The sequence below is a fragment of the Salmo salar genome, chromosome 09 (genome assembly GCF_965601325.2).
Source record: "Salmo salar chromosome 09, fSalSal1, whole genome shotgun sequence".
Classification (NCBI taxonomy): domain Eukaryota; kingdom Metazoa; phylum Chordata; class Actinopteri; order Salmoniformes; family Salmonidae; genus Salmo; species Salmo salar.
This window is the reverse complement of record NC_138299.1, coordinates 124387672-124412391: the sequence shown is the minus strand read 5'-3', so window position 1 is coordinate 124412391 and position 24720 is coordinate 124387672. Positions and strand designations below refer to the sequence as shown.

Below are 24720 nucleotides of genomic sequence, written 5' to 3'. Positions count from 1 at the left end.
CGGGATGTTCTTGTCCCATCGCGCTCTAGCGACTCCTGTGGCGGGCCGGGTGCAGTGCACGCTGACACGGTCACCAGGTGTACGGCGTTTCCTCCCACACATTGGTGCAGCTGGCTTCAAGGGTTAAGCGAGCTGTGTGTCAAGAAGCAGTGCGGCTTGGCAGGGTTGTGTTTCGGAGGACGCATGGCTCTCGACCTTCGCCTCTCCCGAGTCCATACAGGAGTTGCAGCAATGGGACAAGACTGTAACTACCAATTGGGGAGAAAAAGGGGGGGACAAAAATAAGTGAATGGAGATAATGATATGACCTAGGATTTGTCTCCTATCTTGTATCGCCCAATAAACGCCCTTCATTATCTAGCCTAACTCTTTCACAATCACCACCCAACTCCTTCATTATTGATTTTAATTGGACCCGATTCAATTCTAATTACATCTGTTTACCTAACGTTCCAACAACATGCCTCCATGTTTCACATATTGATTACACCCTGGAGAGATGACAGGCACTGCACATAGTGTACTGTACCTGCCTCAGCTAGTATCAACACATTAACAGGGGAGAGGGAGGGGGAGGGAGTGAGGGAGGAGGAGAGAGTGAGAGAGGGGGAGGGAGAGAGAGAGTTAATTTTTATTGTTTATTTCACTTTTGTTTATTATCTATTTCTTGCATTGACAATGTAAACATGTTTCCTTAAGCTGAATTGAAATTGAGAGGGGAATAGAGAGAGTGAGAGAGAGAGAGAGAGAGAGAGGGCACACATGGGAAAGAGACAGGAGATGGAGAGAGGGAGGGAGGGAGGGAGGGAGGGAGGGAGGGAGGGAGGGAGGGAGGGAGGGAGGGAGGGAGGGAGGGAGGGAGGGAGGGAGGGAGGGAGGGGGAGGGAGGACAATGGCCCCTAATTGTGATGTTCTATTTCCAGCCAGATAAAGATATTTGTTATGAAACTCAATAATGAAGTTGATGATGCCGCAGAATTACAATTACAGAAGCCCAATCATTCCTCTAATGAACTTAACAAAAAACAAAAATGAGGGAATACATTAATCTGCCAGCAGGACATCAGGGCTGAGAGGAATCAAGTGCAACCCGTCCATTAGCGCAGGGTTTCCCAACCCTCTCCTCTCCTCCCGGACATTTCACATTTTTGTTTAAACCCTAAACTGGCAAACCTAATTCAATTAGTCAAAGGCTTGAGGATTAGTTCACTAACTTCTGCGGAGGACAGAGGAGAGTCTAGCGTACTGCCCAACCTTTTAACTGTCCGTATGCTGGACATAAGCAGCATCAGCCTATAGACTGAGCCATCAAGTTAACGATCATCATCCTCATCATTATCATTCACCATGGCAGACATAGCTGGCATACATAGCTGCATTAATCAGGACCATGGCAGAGTACTCTACAGTATGTATAAATTATGCACTGACATAGCCCTGTATCAATAGGAGATCTGCCCGGTGTAAAAATAGCAGTGAGGATGGATGTGCTTGTTCCTCCCATCTATCCTAGCAGATCAGATAGGCCGTCCAGCGCCACGGACAGTCAGACACAGACCAATGGTGTAATGTAATGAACGTCAGTGTGTGAGGTGTTGAAAGGGCTGAATTCTGCAGGCTGGGATGATGGCTCATGGCTCCCAGTATGTGGCTAATACAAGTGAAGTGGCCCTTTGAAGGAACCCTTACCTCAGCACTGGCCACAGGGGAGTCAGTAGCTAATCATATACCTCTAAAATGTTAGCACACTATTGTGGCAGTAGCCAATCAAGACCCTTTAATTTTTCAGGTATATGGGAGCAGTGGTTTAACAAGTATTCGTGGCCTCCACAAAGGGTTAAGGGGAGCCAATAAGTCCAGTGGCACATTGAAGGCCCCTTACCTATTCACTGGGCACTGTGGGGCCAGTAGCCTGCAAGGAACCCTATAATGGTAGCATATACAGTAGTAGCCTGGGGGGACCAGTAGCCAGACAAGGACCTCTCATCTCCACATAGGCTACAAGGGGGCCAGTTGCTCATAAGCCATAAGGAATCCCATAGGCACCCAGGTAACTGAAGAGGTCAAGAGGGCTACTTCCTGTTTCCTGCTGGGACTCACTCCCAACTGCGCACAGTCAGTTCAACGTCTAGTTTTGATTTACATTTGGTTGAGTTGTCAACTAACGTGAATTCAATGTGAAATCAACCAAAAATGTCACCTTCATTGGATTTAGGTTAAAAGTTTGGTGAAAAAAAATACTAAATTCCCTTACGTTGATGACTTTTTGCAAATCCAATTAGTTTTCAACGTTGATTCAACATCATCACATCTAATTTTGGGGTTGAAATGAAATGGAAACAACGTTGATTGAACCAGTTTTTTGCCCCGGTCCGATGGATATAAAGGCTATTTATAGATAAAGGGGTCAAAGAAGAGAGGAGCCCAGCCAGTCAACCGAATGGCTGAGGAACACATGAGCACACACACACACACACACCTTGCTGGCAGAGTTCTAGAGAGTGGAGGGTACACTGCGAGGGATTGATTTGTTCTCCCAAATGAAACCTGAATGAAGTTGGGAAAAGAATTACTGCCGCGGCAACAAAATCGAAAAAGGGAAAAAAATCAATCGTAGAACACTGTGTAAACACTTTGATTGACCAAACCTTGCTGAGATAATGACCTCTTAGAAAGACACCTTCTCTCAGTACGGAATCCCAAACTCAATAAGAAGAGCAGTGCTGTGGACTCCAGGGCTTGTATTCATAAAGCGTCTCAGATAAGGATGATCTAGGATCAGGTCCCCCCCCATCCATGTAATATTATTCACTCAGATTAAAAAAGGCAAAACTGATCCGAGATCAGCAATCCTGCTCTGAGATGCTTAATGAATGTGGGCCCAGATCTCAAAGGAAAGAAGCAGACAGCTGCCATCGCCGATGGCATTTTGTAATGGGTAGTCTAACAGTCAGCATTTCTATAAAGCATACACACACACACACACACACAAATGAAATGAAAACCGCCGGACGATAACATAATATCCCCTTGCCTCATCTAAGCGGAGATACACTGTGTATATGAAGCCTTGGATCCAGTTGTATTACCAGAGTGATTACGTACAGCACAGGAAACTGCTGGGAGGAGAATAGACATCGGACATTGAACCACACAATCACGGGATAACTGCATTAATGCCAGAGCCGATACAGATGATTCATGTCAAAATCATCTTTCACTGACTCCAGACCAGTACACGCACTCCTCCAGTCTAGTGAATACAACCATTGGTGTTGGAACAGAGTGATCAGGTGTGCTAGATTAGGGTTGGAGCAAAAACCTACAGGACGGTAGTGCTCCAGAACCAGGGTTGGGCAGTCCTGTCTAAGAGGAAACCATGTGCTGTGTATTGAAAATGAGACTGTTTTTAAAGGCACAGTGCAGTAAAAAAAATTAGATTTTTCCTGTGTTTTATATATATATATCCACACTATGAGGTTGGAATTAGGGCTGTTAAGGTGACCGTATTACCGCCGTTTAGTCACAGTAATTAGGCTTCTCCCAGCGCTGATGCTGCTGATGGTCATTAGTTGCCTACCAAACTTGCTAACTGCCTGGTATCAGCACTGTCCCTATAATCACTCTGACATCAATGCAAATGTAGTCAAAAAACTACTCATGTTGCGCAACATTTCTATAGGCTATGCAGTGGCGTGAGAAAACAGAGTGATGGGCTCTATTAAAAAGAGGAGGATCCCATCAGCTTTCTATAGGCTAGGCCTACCATATTTATTTCTCAATTTTCCTAATATGAAGCACATTGCTTCTCTTTTCAACAGGAGTATAGCCTACCTGTCTGGCATGAAAATGAACCAGGGTAAAAGCGTCCTCCATTCGCTATTTAGATGACATGTATTTTGTTCCTCCTGACCCTGTTCTGAGACAGGTGCATGATAATGGTCCATCCTAAATCCAAAATAATTTCACACATATATTATTTAGTATATGTAAAGGCAGGATTAAATCAACAATAGTCTGATGGGTGACAGCATTAGCCTATCACTGAATGATGAATGATGCCCATCTTGGGTGCAGTAAGGCAAGAAATACTGTATGCCTTTTTTGCGACTTTTTCCAATCATAGTCGCACACCTCATGTAGTATAGCCCATAGGCCTATATATTTTGATAAGGTTTGTATCACAACTAAAGTGGCCAAATAACTTCTTAAAATGAAGCACATTTATCCGCTTTACAAGAGGTGTAGAGCCTAACTGCATACATAAGCAGCGCGTGAGTTTCAAGTTTGGGGAAGACAATTTTCACCATAAAAATGCACTTTTATAATAAAAGCATTACATGCATAATCACATTCCTGGTCACTTTTCAGAATGGTGTTTTCCCGCTAATGGAACACTCGCGCTTTTATCCTACTGCCGTGTGCGCATTGCTGCGCTTATAATGTGAAGAAATAACCTAATAGTTTATCAAAACTTTAAGCTAAACGTTCTGATCTGTTGTGTCAGCCTTATTGCATATAAAAGGTTTTTGATGCTAGTGGTTTGGGGCCTATCGCATCCCACAACTGTCCCAGACTATGTTTGGAATATTTATTTCTCACACAGAATAGAATAGTTCAACTTCAGTACTGTGGGGGATAGTAGACTGGCATAGCCCAGTGCTTTTGCTGTTCGTTAGGCCTACTCATCTCGTTGGCTGACGAAAAGTAAATGTGGACAGTTCTTCCAATATCTTCAATATGCGCCTCGGAAATGGATAAGGACCCACGCAGTTGAGTCCCTGATGTTTCTGTCTTTCATTTGTACCCTGTGAGAAAGACCCGGTCACGTGACGGAGAGCCATGCGAGTACTGGGAGCAGGGAATTAGAATGATTATTTTCAGCCCAAGGGCACAACAGCCACTAGCCGCCAAAGGCATGCATGTTTCTGGGGGCATTACCGCCACACAAAGGGGATGCCGCCGGGAAATTCGAGGCATTGTCACGTGCTTGATGAAGTGTGCACAACCTGCATTCAAAAAAACAAATCAGAGCTCATGCTTTTCATGCGACTTTTTTCAAATCCTCATTAGAGTCGCATCATGCAGCTTTACAATGTATTAAACATCAAAACATATACCCTAATGTTTGTATCACAACTAAAGTTACAGAAGTAACTCTAAATGAAGTATGTAGGAGTACCTGTTTCTTTGTTAAGTGCTCAACTCAGAAAAGCCACATGAACGCACTCCCTCAAATCATTTGGAGAAAATATCCTTTCTATTTTATTCAGCTTTGTTCAATTGGATTCATCATACTATAAAATAATATAAAATAATGCCACGGAATTCTAAGCAAATCTTGTCTGCTAAATGAACTAGTGTAGTCCACAGCCACATAGCATAGCCAGATCAGGACCTAACATAAGGACAACTCAGAGCATGCTATTCTGTTCTTCTGAAATAGACTACATTTTATTCATATCATGTTTCTTTAGACCTGTCTAAAATAAATCATGGATTTATTGTGAAGGTGCAGGCTATATTACATGGATTTATTAGACTTTTTCAAATGTAGATGTTCCAAAGGTCTGCATCAGTGGCTTGTAAGCTATGCGTGGAAGCCAGGAGATGCTGCATGTGTTTATGTTAAATAACGGTCAATTACCTGACGGAATTTCATGACTGCCACAGCCCTAGTTGGAATAATACTGTGAAATGTTGAAAATTATGTTAATGACTTTTTAATGGAAGAGCTGTTTGAAAAGACCACCTGAAATGTCTCCCTGTTTTGGTGGGATAGTGTTTTGGCCTGCCTCCTGCCTATTGACATCACCAGGCGGTAAATTAGTTAATAGACCAATAGAAAAGAGAGTTCCAAACCTCTCTACCAATAACAGCTAGTTTTCAGTTTTCCCCTCCCCACTCAGACCACTCCCAGACAGTCCTAGCAAAATTCTGGTTTGAGAAATGTCTCCTTGATAAAAATAAAAAAAAAAACATTTTAATTGAAAACAATCACAGTAAGGTACTTTATTGTTACCAAGAAATGATTTGATATTGAGATAAAAACGACTGCTTTGGAACTTTAAGAGTGAAATCTCATTCCGCCTTATGGATCTCCCCAGTCCCACGTTTTCCTGTTGTCATACTGTCAGATGGGGTGATGATTTCCAATTGTCCTTGTACACCTGCTCTAAGGTTAGCAGCAGCATGAGCTCCTAACAGAGACAGAGGCTGAGATCTGTCTGAATCTATGACCAGCAGATGAAAATAAGAATTGGCTTTGAGTATTGATGTATTGTGGATGTGTGACAGGGAAATTAGGACAGAACAGACACGAAAACGCACTCTCTTGCTGTTACACACAAATACACACTTTGGCATGAGCACACACACACACACACACACACACACACACACACACACACACACACACACACACACACACACACACACACACACACACACACACACACACACACACACACACACACACACACACACACACACACACAAGCGTACGCACGCAAGCAAGTACGCACACACACACACACACACACACACACAAAATAAACACAAAATAATGGTCAGAACTCTCTACTGCACAGAGAAACACCATAATCACAGCACAGACTCAAACAACTGAATCATTACTACCCTCACGCCTATTCTATGTGACAAGGTAAGAGCCCCTTGAGAGCAACACTACGACCAGTCCTGAACTGAGAGGCACAGCCTTCTGAATGAAGGGAACAGAGCACGCTCTGTTAGCCTGTTATTGCCAGACCCTTCAAGGTCAGGAAGTTAGAGGGGACCAAGGGGTGTTAGGGTGCCAGGCCCTTCCAGAACTCACAGAGGAGCTATGGGTTTCATTGCTGACATCATAAAGCTTTACATTAATACTGTAAATATACTTTAACAACTTTATTTATATTGAGATCTACTGTCATGAAAACATTCCATAACTGACATGAAAATGTTGTACAGAAAAACGGTGGTTTTACATTTACATTTAAGTCATTTAGCAGACGCTCTTATCCAGAGCAACTTACAAATTGGTGGATTCACCTTGTGATATCCAGTAGAACAGCCACTTTACAATAGTGCATCTAAATCTTTTAGGGGGGGGGGGGGTAGAAGGATTACTTTATCCTATCCTAGGTATTCCTTAAAGAGGTGGGGTTTCAGGTGTCTCCGGAAGGTGGTGATTGACTCCGCTGTCCTGGCGTCGTGAGGGAGCTTGTTCCACCATTGGGGTGCCAGAGTTTTCCCTGTCATCTTCACAAAGGCTTCCAGTTTAACAACTGTATTTATATAGAGGTCTATTAAAGCGCCATAAAAGTACTCTGTAACTGATAATTATTGCCATAAAAGTAGATTTTCATGTCGACTAACATTTCAGAACCTCGAGCACTTTACTATAAAAGCCTTCCACTAACGTTCTGGATTACGCTGTGCCAAGAAAACAAGGGCAGAAATGACTTGGCAAGCCTTCACATATTTTTTTAATTCTCCAGAGCAGCTAACATAAAGAGGGAAACCTGTTGAGGTTTAATTGGATTCTCCCTTCTTTCTGTGCTACCCGTCCTCTGCCTCACTCCTCCTCCGTCTCGTTCCCCCACTCCTCCCCTTATTTTCCTCGCTCCCTTGCTCTCAACCACCCACTGTGAGGGTAAACAGGCCAGGTGTTTCTGTAAGTCAACACCAGTAAAGGTCTCCCCATCTCTGGGCTCTGGTCCAACCCCATACTGTTATAATAGGAGACCTCAGAGGAAACTCTGTGTGTGTGTGTGTGTGTGTGTGTGTGTGTGTGTGTGTGTGTGTGTGTGTGTGTGTGTGTGTGTGTGTGGTTGGTTGGTTGGTTGGTTGGTTGGTTGGTTGGTTCCTGGTGTCAACTCCCAGTTCCTAGTTATTATTATGACATGAAGTTAAATAAAGGAAGTGATCTAATCTAAGTAGGATCTAACCAGAAGACCTGTATTAGAATGAACCACTGAAATATTCTAATGTGCTTTCAGACGATATACCTTACCTAGCCTATGTCAATGGACCTGTACTGAACTATGGGATATTTCAAATAACCCATCATGCATCTCCTAAAGAAAATCCCAATCTGTCAGACAACCCCCACGGTACATGTGAGAGTTTGAAGAGAGACAGCTGGACAGAGACACAGGTGAAGAAAGAGAAAGATAGCGAGAGAGGGGAGATGAGTGCCCGGGCTAAAAATATCTTCCCCAATCCCTTCACATAGCTGTGCTCTGTAAATAGGGCTCCATGCAATCTGTCAGTGTGCCCATCTCTGGGCACTTCTTAGGGAGACAATACCACCTCATCCATTACACGAGCCACAGCTCACTGGCTCCTTCCCTGGCACTGCCACATGCACACCCTGGCACGCACGCACACACGCACACACACACACACACACACACACACACACACACACACACACACACACACACACACACGCACACACACATACACACACACACACAAACAGGAAAGGAGAACAGAAATACAGACATAAACACCAACAACATCAGCAAACTCACACAGTCTCCATGCAGTGTGAGATGTAGAGGAGAACGCCATAAGTGTGGAATTTTCAGACACACACACACACATAAAGACCTGAGTGTGTATGTTCTGTGGTATGAAGGTATTAATTGACAAACTGCCCACACACAGAGGTTCACTGCAATGACTAAAGCCAACATTACCCTTTTCCCTGTACTGTCACCTCTACCTACTCTGTGCCAGGCTTCACAGTAGATATTTGCTGATTGTGTGTTTGTTTGTGTGTGTGTGTATAGGTGTATGCATGCATGCGTGAGTGCGTGTGTGTGTGCATGCATGCTCTTGAGTAGAATGTGTGTGTGCATGCATGAGTAGAATGTGTGTGTGTGTGTGTGTGTGTGTGTGTGTGTGTGTGTGTGTGTGTGTGTGTGTGTGTGTGTGTGTGTGTGTGTGTGTGTGTGTGTGTGTGTGTGTGTGTGTGTGTGTGTGCGTGCGTGTGTGCGTGTGCACGTGCGTGTGCATGCGTGCATGAGTAGCATGTGTGTGTTTCGTTTATGCCTGGAGGGCTAGCAGTCCAGTCTCCTTGTGATCCCCAACAGCTGCTAATCACAACTGTTTTCATAGACTGGCAGAGTGGGGGAAGGGGAGAAAGAAGGAGAGAATGAGAGGGAGAGGAAGAATGAGCAAAGGGAGGAGGGAAAGGGTGAGTCAGAATATAAAAAGAGGTTGTGGAGAGGGAACTGATAAAAAATCTGAAAATGTTGTAAGATGCTCAGCAAAGGTCATGCCATATATCACAGAGAAGAAAAACCAAAAAATATTCCACATTATGATCTTGGATTTCAACAGCCTGTAGCAAAAAGCCTGCACACTCTCATCCATGGCTGTGCCCCAAATAGCCCTCTGGCCTTGGTCAAAAGTCGTGCACTATAGTGAATAATGTGTCATCTGGGACACAGTGTGGGAACTGTTGAACAGTAATGACTAGTGTATCATAATCAGGCAGCAGTGATTCTAATCATGGTGTAAGTAAGGAATGAATGTGCTTAACTCAGTTAGACAGGTATTAACCCCCCCTTACAGGGGACGAGAGGAGGGCTGCCAATCAACCAGGAGGAACAAGGAAGGTTAGGAGACAGGAACTAGAACCCTCAACCCTTCTCAACCACAACAACGCACTGGACTGATTGGGTTCCTATTCTAAGCCACTAAGCTAGTACACACACACACACACACACACACACACACACACACACACACACACACACACACACACACCCACCCACCCACCCACCCACCCACTGCTGGCCCATGTTGACTCTAATGCTTCCCACAGTTGTGTGAAGTTGGCTGGATGTCCTTTGGGTGGTGGACCATTCTTGATACACACAGGAAACTGTTAAGCGTGAAAAACATTGCAGCGTAGCAGTTCTTGACACACTCAAACTGGTGCGCCTGGCACCTACTACCATAAACCGTTCAAAGGCACTTCAATATTTTGGCTTGCCCATTCACCCTCTGACTTAAAAATCCCAAGACTTAAAAATCCTTCTTTATCCTGTCTCCTCCCCTTCACCGACACTGATTGAAGTGGATTTAACAAGTGAAATCAATAAGGGATCATAGCTTTCACCTGGTTAGTCAATGTCATGGAAATAGCAGGTGTTCGTAATGTTTCGTACACTGTGTACACACACACACACACACACACACACACACACACTACCTGGGAGCACCACACTGTTCAAATGAATGGGGCACAGCATACATTGTAAATCCATCATGAATTGATTTTAAAGAGTCTTCGGGCCAGCTGTGCTCGTCCAATGAGGAGGACAGCCCCCGTGGACACAATCTACGACCCACCACCACTGCTCCTTCTCATAGACTATGTGTGTACGTCTGACCACATGCAGAAACTCAGCGTCAAACTAACTCACACAACCAATAAATCCCCATCACTACCATCTAGGTCTAGTGTGTGTTATTGTGAGTGTTTACATTATTAGTGATGTCTGCTGTGCCGTAACTGCACAGTATGTGTTTGTGTTAGTGATGTCTTTTTGTACAGCAGCACAGGTTTTAACATAAAGAACCTCAGGGCACCGTGTCCCCTGTTGCCTTCTCTCACTGTGTCCACACTATCAGATTGCCTTGGTGTTGGAAAATAAACCTCCTCTCACAGCCATGCTATTTCTGCTTTCCAAAGGAAAGCCGTGATTGACGGGCAAAAACAACAGAATGTACCCGTACTCGTCAGTCTCTCTCTCTGAACTACTATTTACTGTCGTCACCTGACATTTGCATCATTGGCAGTCCCATTGTTAACAACATACAATAAGTTACTTGTAATATATAGACACGCACACACACACACACGCACACACGCGCACACACACACGCACACACACACACACACGTGCACACACACACACGCGCACACACACACACACACACACATTCCCATTAAACTGACATCACTGAGACCTCTCCCTTTGAGTCACTAACACTCATCTGCTTTGGTCTGTTTGGTCTGTTGACAGTGAGGACAGCCTATCCCTTCCTTTCAAACTCTCAGACCAGTTTGAGTCTTCAGCAACCATTCCATTGTGTTCTCAAGACAGCACAGAGAGAGAGAGGGTGAATGGAAGCCATACCTACATAGAGACATATACTGTAGCATTAAACAACACAGTATGTTGGATCCTGAGTGGAGTGGCTCCAGCTATAGCTGAGGGTACAATAGGTTGAAGAGGGACTCTCTCTCGCTCCTCTCTCTTTTGCAAGCTCTCAAATGACACCTCCTCACCTTTAACTTCGCTCTCGCTCTCCGTTCATTTTACTGACCCAGATATGCACATACAGACACCAGTGGTGTCAAGAAACACACACACACACACACACACACACACACACACACACACACACACACACACACACACACACACACACACACACACACACACACACACACACACACACACACACAAAAGACAAGGACACAGACAAACACAAGGCACAGACAAGCATCGACCTGTGTATACAAACAGCACTTATAGTCAGGCAATAAAAGTTGCTCTGAAAGCTTGACTTAACACCGCAGTGCAGAGTGTGAGCCTCTGAGACAGGCAGGCAGCCAGCCAGACCAGCCAGGAGACCAAACAGCAGATAAAGTTCACCCACCGCTCTCTCTCCTTCTCCCTCTCTCTCTCCTTCGCCCGTCGCGACTTTTGCAGGAGTCCGATTAGAATCACCGCAGCCCGGATCCCAGCCTTTTTAGAGTGGACCCTTGGAGGAGCGGGCTCAGGAGTGGAGCCTGACATGGTGTCTGGTTGTGGTTCTGGATCCAGACTGTGTTGTGCTGTAGTCCCTGATGGGTTGGTGGTCCTAACGGACCACACTGTACAGCAGCACTGCCACACACAACCTCACCGGCACAGGCAGACAGACTGTATTTCTGCATCTCTGTCTACCTCTTTCTTTCTCATGCGCTCTCCCTCTCCCTCACTCGCTCCCTCCTTCCCGGCTCTCTATCCCTGCCCACCTCCGCCTGATAGGCTTGGTGTAGGCTCTGCCCCTTTCTCCTCCTCCTCCCTCACACTCTGTGTGCTTTTACAGTCTTAACTGCATTCGCTTGCACATTACTGCTATGTGCTATTTGAGATTACTGCTAGGTGCGATTACTGCTATGTGCTATTTGAGATTACTGCAATGTTCTATTTGAGATTACTGCTATATGAGATTACTGCTATGTGCCATTTGAGATTACTGCTATTTGAGATTACTGCTATGTTCTATTTGAGATTACTGCTATATGAGATTACTGCTATGTGCCATTTGAGATTACTGCTATATGAGATTACTGCTATGTGCCATTTGAGATTACTGCTATTTGAGATTACTGCTATGTGCTATTTGAGATTACTGCTATGTGCGATTACTGCTATGTCCTATTTCAGATTACTGCTATGTGAGATTACTGCTATGTGCTATTTGAGATTACTGCTATTTGAGATTACTGCAATGTTCTATTTGAGATTACTGCTATATGAGATTACTGCTATGTGCTATTTGAGATTACTGCTATTTGAGATTACTGCTATGTGCTATTTGAGATTACTGCTATTTGAGGTTACTGCTGTGCTTTTTGAGATTACTGCTATGTGCTATTTGAGATTACTGCTATTTGAGATTACTGCTATGTGCTATTTGAGATTACTGCTATTTGAGATTACTGCTATGTGCTATTTGAGATTACTGCTATTTGAGGTTACTGCTGTGCTTTTTGAGATTACTGCTATATGTGCTATTTGCCATATTGTATATAACGTATGGCTAATGGCTTGTCATTTTGTCGTCCTTGTTTCCTATCTAATCTCCTCTGTGACCTTGTTCGATTTCACCTCTGTTTTTTCACTCTCTCTCTCTCTCTCTCTTTGTGAAATCTCAATTTAAACAGCATATCAGAAGCCTTCTGCGGTTGCCAAGAACATTGGAATTGAAGCATAACTGCACAGAACAAATAGAAGATAGGCTTAGAGAAATGACAAACCAAACGCTCGTAACTCTCTCTCCATCTCTCCCTCGATCTCTGTCTATCTCCATTTCTCTCTCCTCATCTCCCTCAACTTTCCTCTCCCTCCACCTCTTTCACTCTCTCCATCTCTCTCTCTTTCTTCCATGCATCCCTCTTTCCCTCCATCAATTTCTCTCCCTCCCTCCATCTCTCTTCCTCTCTTCCCTCCATCTCTCTTCCTCTTTCTTCCCTCTCTCTCTCTTCCCTACATCTCTCTTCCTCTCTCCCTCCATCCATCCCTCTTCCTCTCCCTCCCTCCATCTCTCTTCCCTCCATCTCTGTCTGAGACGAGCTGATACTCTAGCTCCGCCCCAAAGCTTGGCAAACACAAGTCACCATCCTTCTTACCCAGAACCCACTGCAGCCAGCGAGACATTATTTTCTGTTCTCCCTCCCTCCATCTCTGTCTGTCCTTCCCTCTCCTCCTTCGGCCACCTGTTTGCCTTCCATCTGCTTTCTTTTTGACAGCTCAATTACTTGCATGAATGGTGGTGTTTCTCACCAACTCTCCTCCCTCTCTCCCTCTCCTCCTATTGTCTGCCGTCTCTCCTGTACAGTACAGTACAGTGTCCACTCTCGCCCTGCACTCTCATAGGCCCTCCTGGAAAGGCTCTCTGTGTCTGTCTGACTGTCTGTGAAGCTGCAGGTGTCTTCACTGGCTCAACAGTGGAGGGTCCATAGACACATGTACAGTTGCGGTCAGAAGTTTACATACACTTAGGTTGGAGTCATTAAAACTCATTTTTCAACCACTCCACAAATTTCTTGTTAACAAACTCTAGTTTTGGCAAGTCGGTTAGGACATCTACTTTGTGCATGACACAAGTCATTTTTACAACAATTGTTTACAGAGAGATTATTTCACTTATAATTCACTGTATCACAATTCCAGTGGGTCAGAAATGTACATACACTAAGTTGACTGTGCCTTTAAACAGCTTGGAAAATTCCAGAAAATGATGTCATGCTTTAGAAGCTTCTTATAAGCTAATTGACATCATTTGAGTCAATTGGAGGTGTACCTGTGGATGTATTTCAAGGCCTACCTTCAAACTCAGTGCCTCTTTGCTTGAGCAGTGCTTGACACCACTGCTCAAAAACCACCATAAAAAAGCCAGACTACGGTTTGCAACTGCACATGGGGACAAAGACCGTACTTTTTGGAGAAATGTCCTCTGGTCTGATGAAACAAAAATTGAACTGTTTGGCCATAATGACCATTGTTATGTTTGGAGGAAAAAGGGGGATGCTTGCAAGCCAAAGAACACCATCCCAACCGTGAAGCACGGGGGTGGCAGCATCATGTTGTGGGGGTGCTTTGCTGCAGGAGGGACTATTGCACTTCACAAAATAGACGGCATCATGAGAAAGAAAAATGATGTGGATATATTGAAGCAACATCTCAAGACATCAGTCAGGAAGTTAAAGCTTGGTCGCAAATGGGTCTTCCAAATGGACAATGACCCCAAGCATACTTCCAAAGTTGTGGAAAATGGCTTAAGGACAACAAAGTCAAGGTATTGGAGTGGCTATCACAAAACCCTGACCTCAACCCTATAGAAAGTTTGTGGGCAGAACTGAAAAAGCGTGTGCGAGAAAGGAGGCCTACAAACCTGACTCAGTTACACTAGCTCTGTCAGGAGGAATGGGCCAAAATTCACCCAACTTATTGTGGGAAGCTTGTGGAAGGCTACTGAAATGTGTGACCCAAGTTAAACAATTTAAAGGCAATGCTACCAAATACTAATTGAGTGTATGTAAACTTCTGACCCACTGGGAATGTGATGAATGAAATAAAAGCTGAAATAAATCATTCTCTCTACTATTATTCTGACATTTCACATTCTTAAAATGAAGTGGTGATCCTAACTGACCTAAGACAGGGAATTTTTACTAGGATTAAATGTCAGGAATTATGAAAAACTGAGTTTAAATGTATTTGGCTAAGGTGTATGTAAACATCTGACTTCAACTGTATGTGTTCAACACAGCATGAGAGCCCACAGATGTGATACAGTAAATGGATAATAGTGTGTGGGACGTTATGGAATGATAATGCCTGTCTATGGGCTCGGTATGCCGTATGTATTCTGTTAGTGAGAATGGATGTTTGTTACTATAGGTGGAATAGCTCTTATAACAAGTGATGATATCCTGTATTGTTAATGAATATAACAACTTTTGGATCCCTACAATTATATATATATATATAATTATTATTTTTTTAAATACGAGTGATCTTCTGTTAGAGAATGGAGTTTGCAACACCATGGGAGTGGGTTCGATTCCCAGGACCACCTCCACGCAAAATTACTTATTCATATTATTAATTAATCATTGATTTATAATAGCTCTGATGTTTGCCCTGCCTCTACAATCTCCCTTGGAAATCAGGGCCTCATCAGGTATTCACCCTGGTTAAGCCTCAATACAGCAGTGAGGGGCTTTCAAGTGTGAACCCAATAGAAAAACGTCAACTCTCTTTCCACAGAAAGTAATTTTAGACAGCAAATCAGTCAAATCAGCCCCCAAAAAAGACAACAAAGGTAACAACAATAAAGGTAGAGGTAGTAGATCCATCTGCATAGCATCTCCAGTGTTCTGTCTATGTCATGGTAACGCTGCGCCAAGCCCTAATTTGCCTACCGACACCTGTCCCCTTGGCAACCCCAGTGAGACTTAGGAGACCGGAGGAGATGAGGGAAATCATTTTGCTGTTTTTTGTTGCTGCTCAATTAAGTTAATGACCACTTTTTAGTGATTATGAGAAGATTGTTGAGATGTGTGGTTGAGTAGCACATAGTCATAACAGTATATGAGTCATGTCAAGGTACTGTTCTAGATTGTACCCAATAATACCTAATTAACTATCCATGTTTATTGACTTTCATATGCTTTATTACATGTTAGAGACTCATCTGTCTGTAAAGCTTATCAGGGATCTGTATCCCAGCTGAGGATTCTCCAAACCTCCCCTGTGTGTGTGCGTGTGTGCGTGTGTGTGTGTGCGTGTGTGTGTGTGTGTCCGCGTGCAGATGTGTGTGTGTCAGTGAGGCTTTGGGGTGACAGAGAGAGAGACAAACAAGCTCCCACTCCTCCCACCCGACTGGAGAGCCAGGTTCCACAGGGGCTTCTGTAAGCACATGAATACACAGACTTCACAGACCTCAGCCCTCCCATTCCCTCCTCACATGATGCCTCCTCCTCTCCCAGTCCCACCCTGAGTCCTCTCCTCCTCTCCCCCACCACTGCTGCTCTCCTGTGGGGTAGATCATTTCATGCGCCTCCTCCATCGCGTTGGATCACTCGGTGCTTGTACGTCAGCAGGTGGGAAATGTGACGCCTGTATCCCAGACTGACACACAACCAGAAGCGACTGTGACAGCCACCGTTCCTGTCTGATACACACACATAGAGACTGACACACACGCATACTAAGCACTCATCCCAAGGGTGCACTCACACACACACACACACACACACACACACACACACACACACACACACACACACACTCACACACACACACACACACACACACACACACACACACACACACACACACACACACACAGCTCCCCCAGTGTGTAACAAATGAAAATATACCACTGCCACCCTGGCACGTTTTGCTGTCGTCACACACAAACAGCAGGGCAAGACTGCAATGCCAACCAGCCACTCCAGCCATCCTACCACCTCACTACGCCACGTCACAGTCACAGAAACGGCAAATCAAACGGCAAATCAAATCAAATTGTACTCGAACTAACAGTGAAATGCTTAATTTACCACCAACTGTGTCTCATAAAACAAAGAGATACCACGCCACCCAGCGTAGAAACACACACGCGTACACACACCACTGATTCCACACCAAGAACTTGGCATAGGGGAGAGATGACCTTCACAGCTGGTGCAGAGGAGCACCCGTCTCTGTGGACTACAAACGAGTAGTTCGCTTACACACTTAACTCAGCACTTTTCCGCTCTCCTCGCCCCACCTCCATCCCTCGCTCCCCTCTCTCTCTCTTCATCTCACACTTCTAGTGTGACAACTCCTCACGAGACAGCCGCAGCCTCTCAAGAACGGGAGCAAACCAAATGATAAAAAAAGACACACTCCCTCTCTCTCTCTCACACACACACACACACACACACACACACACACACACACACACACCACACACACACACACACACACACACACACACACACACACACACACACACACACACACACACACACCCTCTCGAACAAGGTGACTGCGGCCATGGGACTGTAGGATTTAATGACCAACGGTCGGTGCCAAACTAAACTAACAGGCCCAAAATAGCGGCGGACCGCACAGGTCAAACATGTGGCTCTGGAGCCCAGCCCATTCAAGGAGTTCTGTTTTCACTCCAGCCCTATCAGCACTGGTGCCAGGATCTTTACAGCTCTCATCGAGATGTGATCAACTAGCTCATTGAGATGTGGCTAGCTAGCTCATCGAGATGTGGCTAGCTTGCTCATTGAGATATGGCCAACTAGCTCATTGAGATGTGGCTAGCTAGCTCATCGAGATGTGGCTAGCTTGCTCATTGAGATATGGCTAGCTTGCTCATTGAGATGTGGCCAACTAGCTCATTGAGATGTGGCCCTAGCTCAGGTGGGCAGCTGGTCGAGATGTGGCTAGCTAGGTCATTGAGATGTGGCCAGCTAGGTCATTGAGATGTGGCCAGCTAGGTCATTGAGATGTGGCCAACTAGCTCATTGAGATGTGGCTAGTTAGCTCATTGAGATGTGGCTAGCTAGCTCACTGAGATGTGGCGAGCTAGCTTATTGAGATGTGGCTAGCTTCTCATCGAGATGTGGCAAGCTTCTCATCGAGATGTGGCCAACTAGCTCATTGAGTTGTGGATAGCTAGCTCATTGAGATGTGGCCAACTAGTTCATTGAGATGTGGCTAGCTGGCTCATTGAGATGTGGCTGGCTAGCTCATTGAGTTGTGGTGAGCTAGCTCATTGAGTTGTGGTGAGCTAGCTCATTGAGATGTGGCTAGCTAGCTCATTGAGATGTGGCTAGTTAGCTCATTGAGATGTGGCTAGCTAGCTCACTGAGATGTGGCGAGCTAGCTTATTGAGATGCGGCTAGCTTCTCATTGAGAGGTGGCTAGCTAGCTTATTGAGAAGTTAGCCCTAGCCTAGTGCCCCACCCTGCCGCTCCTCTCCTAATGTGTGAAAGCAGTTGTATGGTTGTGACACTCTATCTAGGGTTGACAGAGATCTTACATAAGACTTACATGTATACATCACACCACAGCATGATAAATTACATCCTGTAAATAATCAATACATCATCAATATATCACAACCTGGGGAGTCAATATACTGTATTATGAAACGGTTACAGTATAGTTACGACCACGTAATCTGATTGGTCAAAAGTGCATTCCAGCCACGATGTTATTGAGCCAAACATCAATGCTAGCCTTTGTGTTACTGAAAAATGGCCAAATCAATTGTGTATGATAAGCTAAGAGAAGCAATATGGAAGGTAGAGAGAGAGAGCCATGAGCCACGGTGACTAACAAGCGCTTAGAATTCAGAGATACAGACTCGATACAGACTGTATACACAGAAACACATTCATTTATGACATAACATATCATTGACATGCAAGAGGATGGAAGAACATCATAGACATTACATACAGTATGTGTCTGTTTCAGGAACTGCCTAGTCTTTGTTGTAAATTGTTCCTCTCTTATTTCAAAGGTTTTCTCTACATTTTCTCTTGACAGCCTGTCTGATGAAGTAGCCTCTTTTCAAGAGGCAAGTGGACAACGACAGACCTTAAACCCTCCCTGGGGCTAACACACTTGTGGATAGGTGTGCCAGCATTTCATTATCATCACACTTGGGTGTGTGTGGAAGTGTGAATGTTAGTGTGTGTGTGTGTGTGTGTGTGTGTGTGTGTGTGTGTGTGTGTGTGTGTGTGTGTGTGTGTGTGTGTGTGTGTGTGTGTGTGTGTGTGTGTGTGAAGCACACTGTGTCACCATGTCCGCTTCATGTAGGGTATGCAGTGCATTCAGAAAGTATTCAGACAATGCCCCATAATGACAATCAACAACTGTTTTTAGACATTTTTGCAAATGTATTAAAATTTAAAAAAGGAAATATTACATTTACGTAAGTATTCAGACCCTTTACTCAGTACTTTGTTGAAGCACCTTTGGCAGCGATTACAGCCTCGAGTCTTCTTGGGTATGTAGATCCTCTCAAGCGCTGTCAGGTTGGATGGGGAGCGTCACTGCACAGCTATTTTCAGGTCTCTCCAGAGATGTTCGATCGGGTTCAAGTCCGGGCTCTGGCTGGGCACCTCAAGAACATTCACAGAAGCCACTCTTGTGTTGTCCTGTTGGAAGGTGAACCTTTGCCCCGGTCTGAGGTCCTGAGCGCTCTGGAGCAAGCTTTCATCAAGGATCACTCTGTACTTCACTCCGTTCATCTTTCCGTCAATCCTAGTCTCCCAGTCCCTGACGCTGAAAAACACATCATGATGCTGCCACCACCATGCTTCAACGTAGGGATGGTGCCAGATTTCCTCCAGAGGTGACGCTTGGCATTCAGGCCAAATAGTTCAATCTTGGTTTCATCAGACCAGAAAATCTTGTTTCTCTGAGAGTCCTTTAGGTGCCTTTTGGCAAACTCCAAGCGTGCTGTCATGTGCCTTTTACTGAGGAGTGGTTTCCGTCTGGCCTCTCTACTATAAAGGCCTGATTGGTGGAGTGCTGCAGAGATGGTTGTCCTTCTGGAAGGTTCTCCTATCTCCGCAGAGGAACTCTGGAGCTCTGTCAGAGTGACCATCGGGTTCTTGGTCACCTCCCTTCTCCCCTGATTGCTCAGTTTGGCTGGGTGGCCAGCTCTAGAAAGAGTCTTGGTGGTTCCAAACTTCTTCCATTTAAGAATGATGGAGGCCACTGTGTTCTTGGGGACCTTCAATGCTGCAGCCATTTTTTGGTACCCTTCCCCAGATCTGTCCCTCTGTCCCACCTCAATCCTGTCTCGGAGCTCTACGGACAATTCATTCAACCTCACGGCTTGGCTTTTGCTCTGACATGCACTGTCAACTGTGGGACCTTATATAGACAGGTGTGTGCCTTTTCAAATCATGTCCAATTTACCACAGGTGGACTCCAATCAAGTTGTAGAAACATCTCAAGGATGATCAATGAAAACAGGATGCACCTGAGCTCAATTTGTTTCATTTTTTAACTTAACCTTCATTTAACTAGGCAAGTCAGTTAAGAATACATTCATATTGACTATGACGGCCTACTGGGGAACAGTGGGTTAACTGCCTTGTTCAGAGGCAGAACGACAGATTTTTTCCTTGTCACCTTGGGGATTCGATCCAGCAACCTTTCGGTTACTGGCCCAACCACTAGGCTACCTGCCGCCCCAAAGTCTCATAACAAAGGTCTGAATACTTATGTAAATAAGGTATTTCTGTTTTTTGCTTTGTCATTATGGGGCATTGTGTGTAGACTGATGAGGAAAAAAATGTATTTAATCAATTTTAGAATAAGGCTGTAACATAACAAAATGTGGAAAAAGTCAAGGGGTCTGAACACTTTCCGAATGCACTGTAGAAATAGACCTAGGCTGTGTGGCCCACTGTCATATAGTATCTCATAATGTAAACACTAAGTTAACATGAAAGGGAATGCAACAGGGTGCATGCAATATTATAAGAAGCATTATAAACTGGGTGGTTCGAATGCTGAATGCCCTGAATGCTGATTGGCTGAAAGCCATGGTATATCAGACCGTGTACCATGGGTATGACAAAAAAAAAGACTATTTATTGTTTTAATTACATTGGTAACCAGTTTATAATAGCAACAAGTCACCTCAGGGGTTCGTGATATATGACCTTAGCCGTGGTATATTGGCCATTTACCACACCTCCTTGGGCGTTGTTGCTTTATCACACAGATACAGTATATCTTGAAATCATATCAACAATACTACATGCAAATGTAATAACATGATGTTATGACTGTAATAATATCAAATCTACTATGTAAGGGCATATTGTTGTGTCAAATTCAACATCAATTGAAACACACATTATAAAATACAGTGACTCAAGACATATAGAGTCTCTACAATCCAATTCCTAGAGATTTTGTCCTCAAGCTGAGCTGCTCATTAATTCCGCTTTAGTGAGTGGGACACACTGTGGTAACGACCTGCCCTGTGACCATGTGTCATTACTCTGACTTCAGCCCTCTCTCCTCCTCTTCCCCCCCCCCCTCTCTCTCTCGCTCTCTCTCTCGATCCATCCATGTGACTCTCTCCATCTCTTTTCCCATCTCTCTGCCTCTATCTTTCCATCCATCCCTCCCCATCTCTCTTTCTATCTCTCGCTCTGCCTCCATCTTTCCATCTCTCACTCGGCATCTTTTTCTGTTTATTTCTCCCTGCCCCCTCCCTCCCCCTCCATCCCGCCATCGTTCCTCATAGAGAGGGAAGAGGCCCAGAGAGCCAGGGGCTGCTGAGTCCGCCAAACAAGACACCATGTGTTTGTCAAGAAGCGACAGATGGCAAGGGAGGTGAGAGGGAGGAGAGGAGAAAGTTTAGGCTTGACAAATAAGTCCTAGATGTAGTAGCTCCGGAACTTTCCATTGGGGGAGCAAGAGTCAGTTTCAGTCCCTGGGAAGGATAAGGTGACTTGTTTCCCCATCACCCAATGCCTTTCCAGTGTATATGAGTGCCACAAACTCAGAATGTTGTAATTATTTGAAGGTGATTTACTAGATGGGAGGACTGTGTTCTTGCCCCAGTGTCACCTGAGGCTCTGAACAGCTGCCTGCTGTGAGTAACACTGGCTCTGCTAAGCCAGGGGGTGCCATCAGGGTATTTTCTAGAGCAACAATGTCCGGGACAGAGGCCACACACACACACACACACACACACACACACACACACACACACACACACACACACACACACACACACACACACACACACACACACACACACACACACACACACACACACACACACACACACACACACACACACACACACACACACACACACACACGACATCCTCCTGGGCCCAAGCCAAGGGATATAAGAGCAATCTCTGTTCTCTCTCCATTCTCTCTTTCTCTCTCCCTCTCCGTTCTCACCTTCCCCACTCGCCGATATCTACCTCTTTCAGTTCTGCTCTGAATCGTAAAGGGCCGTTTGCTGGCTGGCTGGAACCACTTCATCACTCTCACAGTGCCTCACCTCAACCCAGACAACCATTAGGACCCCTGCTCTGCTGCGGAGTGCTAACAGCACTGCCTGTCTGACACCCCATCCATCATGGGTCAATCGGTGCCCTCTGTAGCCAGGCAATGGGATGGAAACCTCTGGAGACACAAATCTCAAATGATGCCCTATTCCCAGACATAGTAGTGGACTACTTTGGACCAGACTACTTTATGGGGAAACGGGTCGTCCTTAGAGAGCAGCCTCTGTGTCATCAGGGCCAAAGCATGGATCTGTGACCTCACAAGGTCTCAATTTCTGCACAGGAATATGAGGCAAAGGTTCACCAATCCCCTTCATACAACCTTCCAAGGCACCAGTTGATTAATCTACACAAGCAAAGAAAATCGAATCAAATGATATTTGTCACATGCTTCCTAAACAACAGGTGAAATGCTTAGTTACGGGCCTTTCCCAACAGTGCAGAGAGAAAAATATAGAAAAAAGAATAACTGGGAATAAATAAACAATGATAGTTTGGCTGTATACCCAGGGTACCAGTACCGAGTCGATGCGCAGTGGTAAGAGGTAATTGAGGTAGATATGTACATATAGGCAGGGATAAAGTGACTAGACAACAGGATAGATAATAAACACTAGCAGCAGCGTATGTTATGAGTCAAAACGGTTAGTGCGAAGACGGTCAATGCAGATAGTCCAGGTAGCTATTTGGTTAACTACAATATTTATCAGTCTTATGGCTTGGGGGTAGAATCTGGTCAGGGTCCTGTTGGTTCCAGACTTGGTGCATCGGTACCGCTTGCTGTGCAGTAGCAGAGAGAACAGTCTATGAATTGGGTGGCTGGAGTCTTTGATAATTTTTAAGGCCTTCCTCTGACACCGTCTGGTATAGAGGTCCTGGATGGCAGGGAGCTGGGCCCCAGTGATGTACTGGGCCGTACGGTGTTGATGTGAGCCATGTCCAGCATTTCATGCTACAGATGTGAGTGCATTTAGACAGGTTGCCTTGGCGTTCTTAAGCCCATTGACTATGGTGGTCTGCTTGAAACATGTAGATATTACAGACTGGTTGAAAATGTCAGTGAAGCCACCCGCCAGCTGTTCAGCGCATGCTCTGAGTACGCATCCTGGTAATCCGTCTGACCCCGCGGCCTTGCGAATGTTAACCTGTTTAAAGGTGAGATCACACAGTCGCCTGGAACCGCTGTCGCTCTCGGGGGCCCATATGTGAAAATGGAGAGAGACGCAAAGGAAGATGAAACTGAAAACAGGTCTCTGACAAGTGTCAAATGAAGATCTGTAAAAAAACAAAAGGAGAATAAAAACATTATATTTGCCATTAAGGAGACGCTTCCATCCAAAGCGACTTACGGTCATGCGTGCATACATTTCATCTATCTGTGGTCCTGGGAATCGAACCGACTATCCTGCCATTGTCAGCACCGTGCTCTACCAACTGAGCTACAGAGGAGGAAAGGATGACTACAATACAAATCTATGAGGAATAAGAAACACCGTTTCTATGAGGCGCAGTGGTTGCCATGTCGTCTAATCAGAATGTATTTAGCTCATCCCCATCGCTTGCCTTGCTGCTGTCTAGCTCTGAGGCCTTCTAACATAACTGATGCTCTCACTCCTCGACATGGAAGAGGAGTCAGCTTCTACCTCCAAACACACACACACACATGTAGACGGACAAATACAATTGCAGGAGGCTGCTGTCACGTTCATTGGGGAGGACGAGCCAGTGATATAATGGCTGGAGCGGAATGATTGGTATGGTATCAAATACATCAAACACGTGGTTTCTATGTGTTTGACGCCATTCTATTTCATCCATGTTGACCGTTATTATGAGCCGTCCTCCTCTCAGCAGCCTCCTGTGACGCACACACACACATACCTCTTCTTCCTTTCCTCTATGTCTGAATTGAATAGCTTAAGAGCTGTTTTGTTCTGCGACAGTGAGCCCAGTCAGTCCGTCTCCCCTTTTCTTTCTTCCTCCCTCTGGGCCAAAATGTCATTTATTACATTTGTGTCATAAATCAATTTCCTGGTTCTCATTCTATTTGTTGAGAGGGATGGCCGAGCCAGAGCTGACAGCGGGGGTTAACCGTTCGCTCACCCTGGTTCTCGGAGCCAGACACTAGGATGGGAGGAGAGAAGGAGGAGAGAAGGAGGAGAGAAAACAGAGAGCGGGAGGAAGGGAGGAAGAGAGCAAGGGGGCGAGGGACAGAGAGAAAGAGAGAGAGAGAGAGAGAGAGAGAGAGAGAGACAAAATGTACAGAGGGGGGACAAAACACACAGTCAACACGACTATTTGATTTCCCACACAACTGCTATTAGCCTACCTCGCTTCTGAAACCCTACTGA

General features: G+C 45.1%; 1 protein-coding gene across 5 annotated transcripts in view; it reads right to left on the bottom strand.

The window, feature by feature from the left end:
- LOC106612653 (rap1 GTPase-activating protein 2) overlaps positions 1-24720 on the bottom strand; it is a 94314-nt gene that overhangs the window by 42038 nt on the left and 27556 nt on the right. The window contains exon 1 of one of the 5 annotated variants that reach the window (XM_014214027.3): positions 11686-12007. The exons of 3 other annotated variants lie outside the window; for them this stretch is intronic. In XM_014214027.3, the coding sequence (XP_014069502.1) occupies positions 11686-11825 (140 nt within the window). In that variant the 5' untranslated portion in view covers positions 11826-12007. Of the gene's footprint in view, positions 1-11685; positions 12008-24720 lie in introns of those variants that run through there. One more of the 5 variants, XM_014214028.3, reaches the window with a different exon arrangement.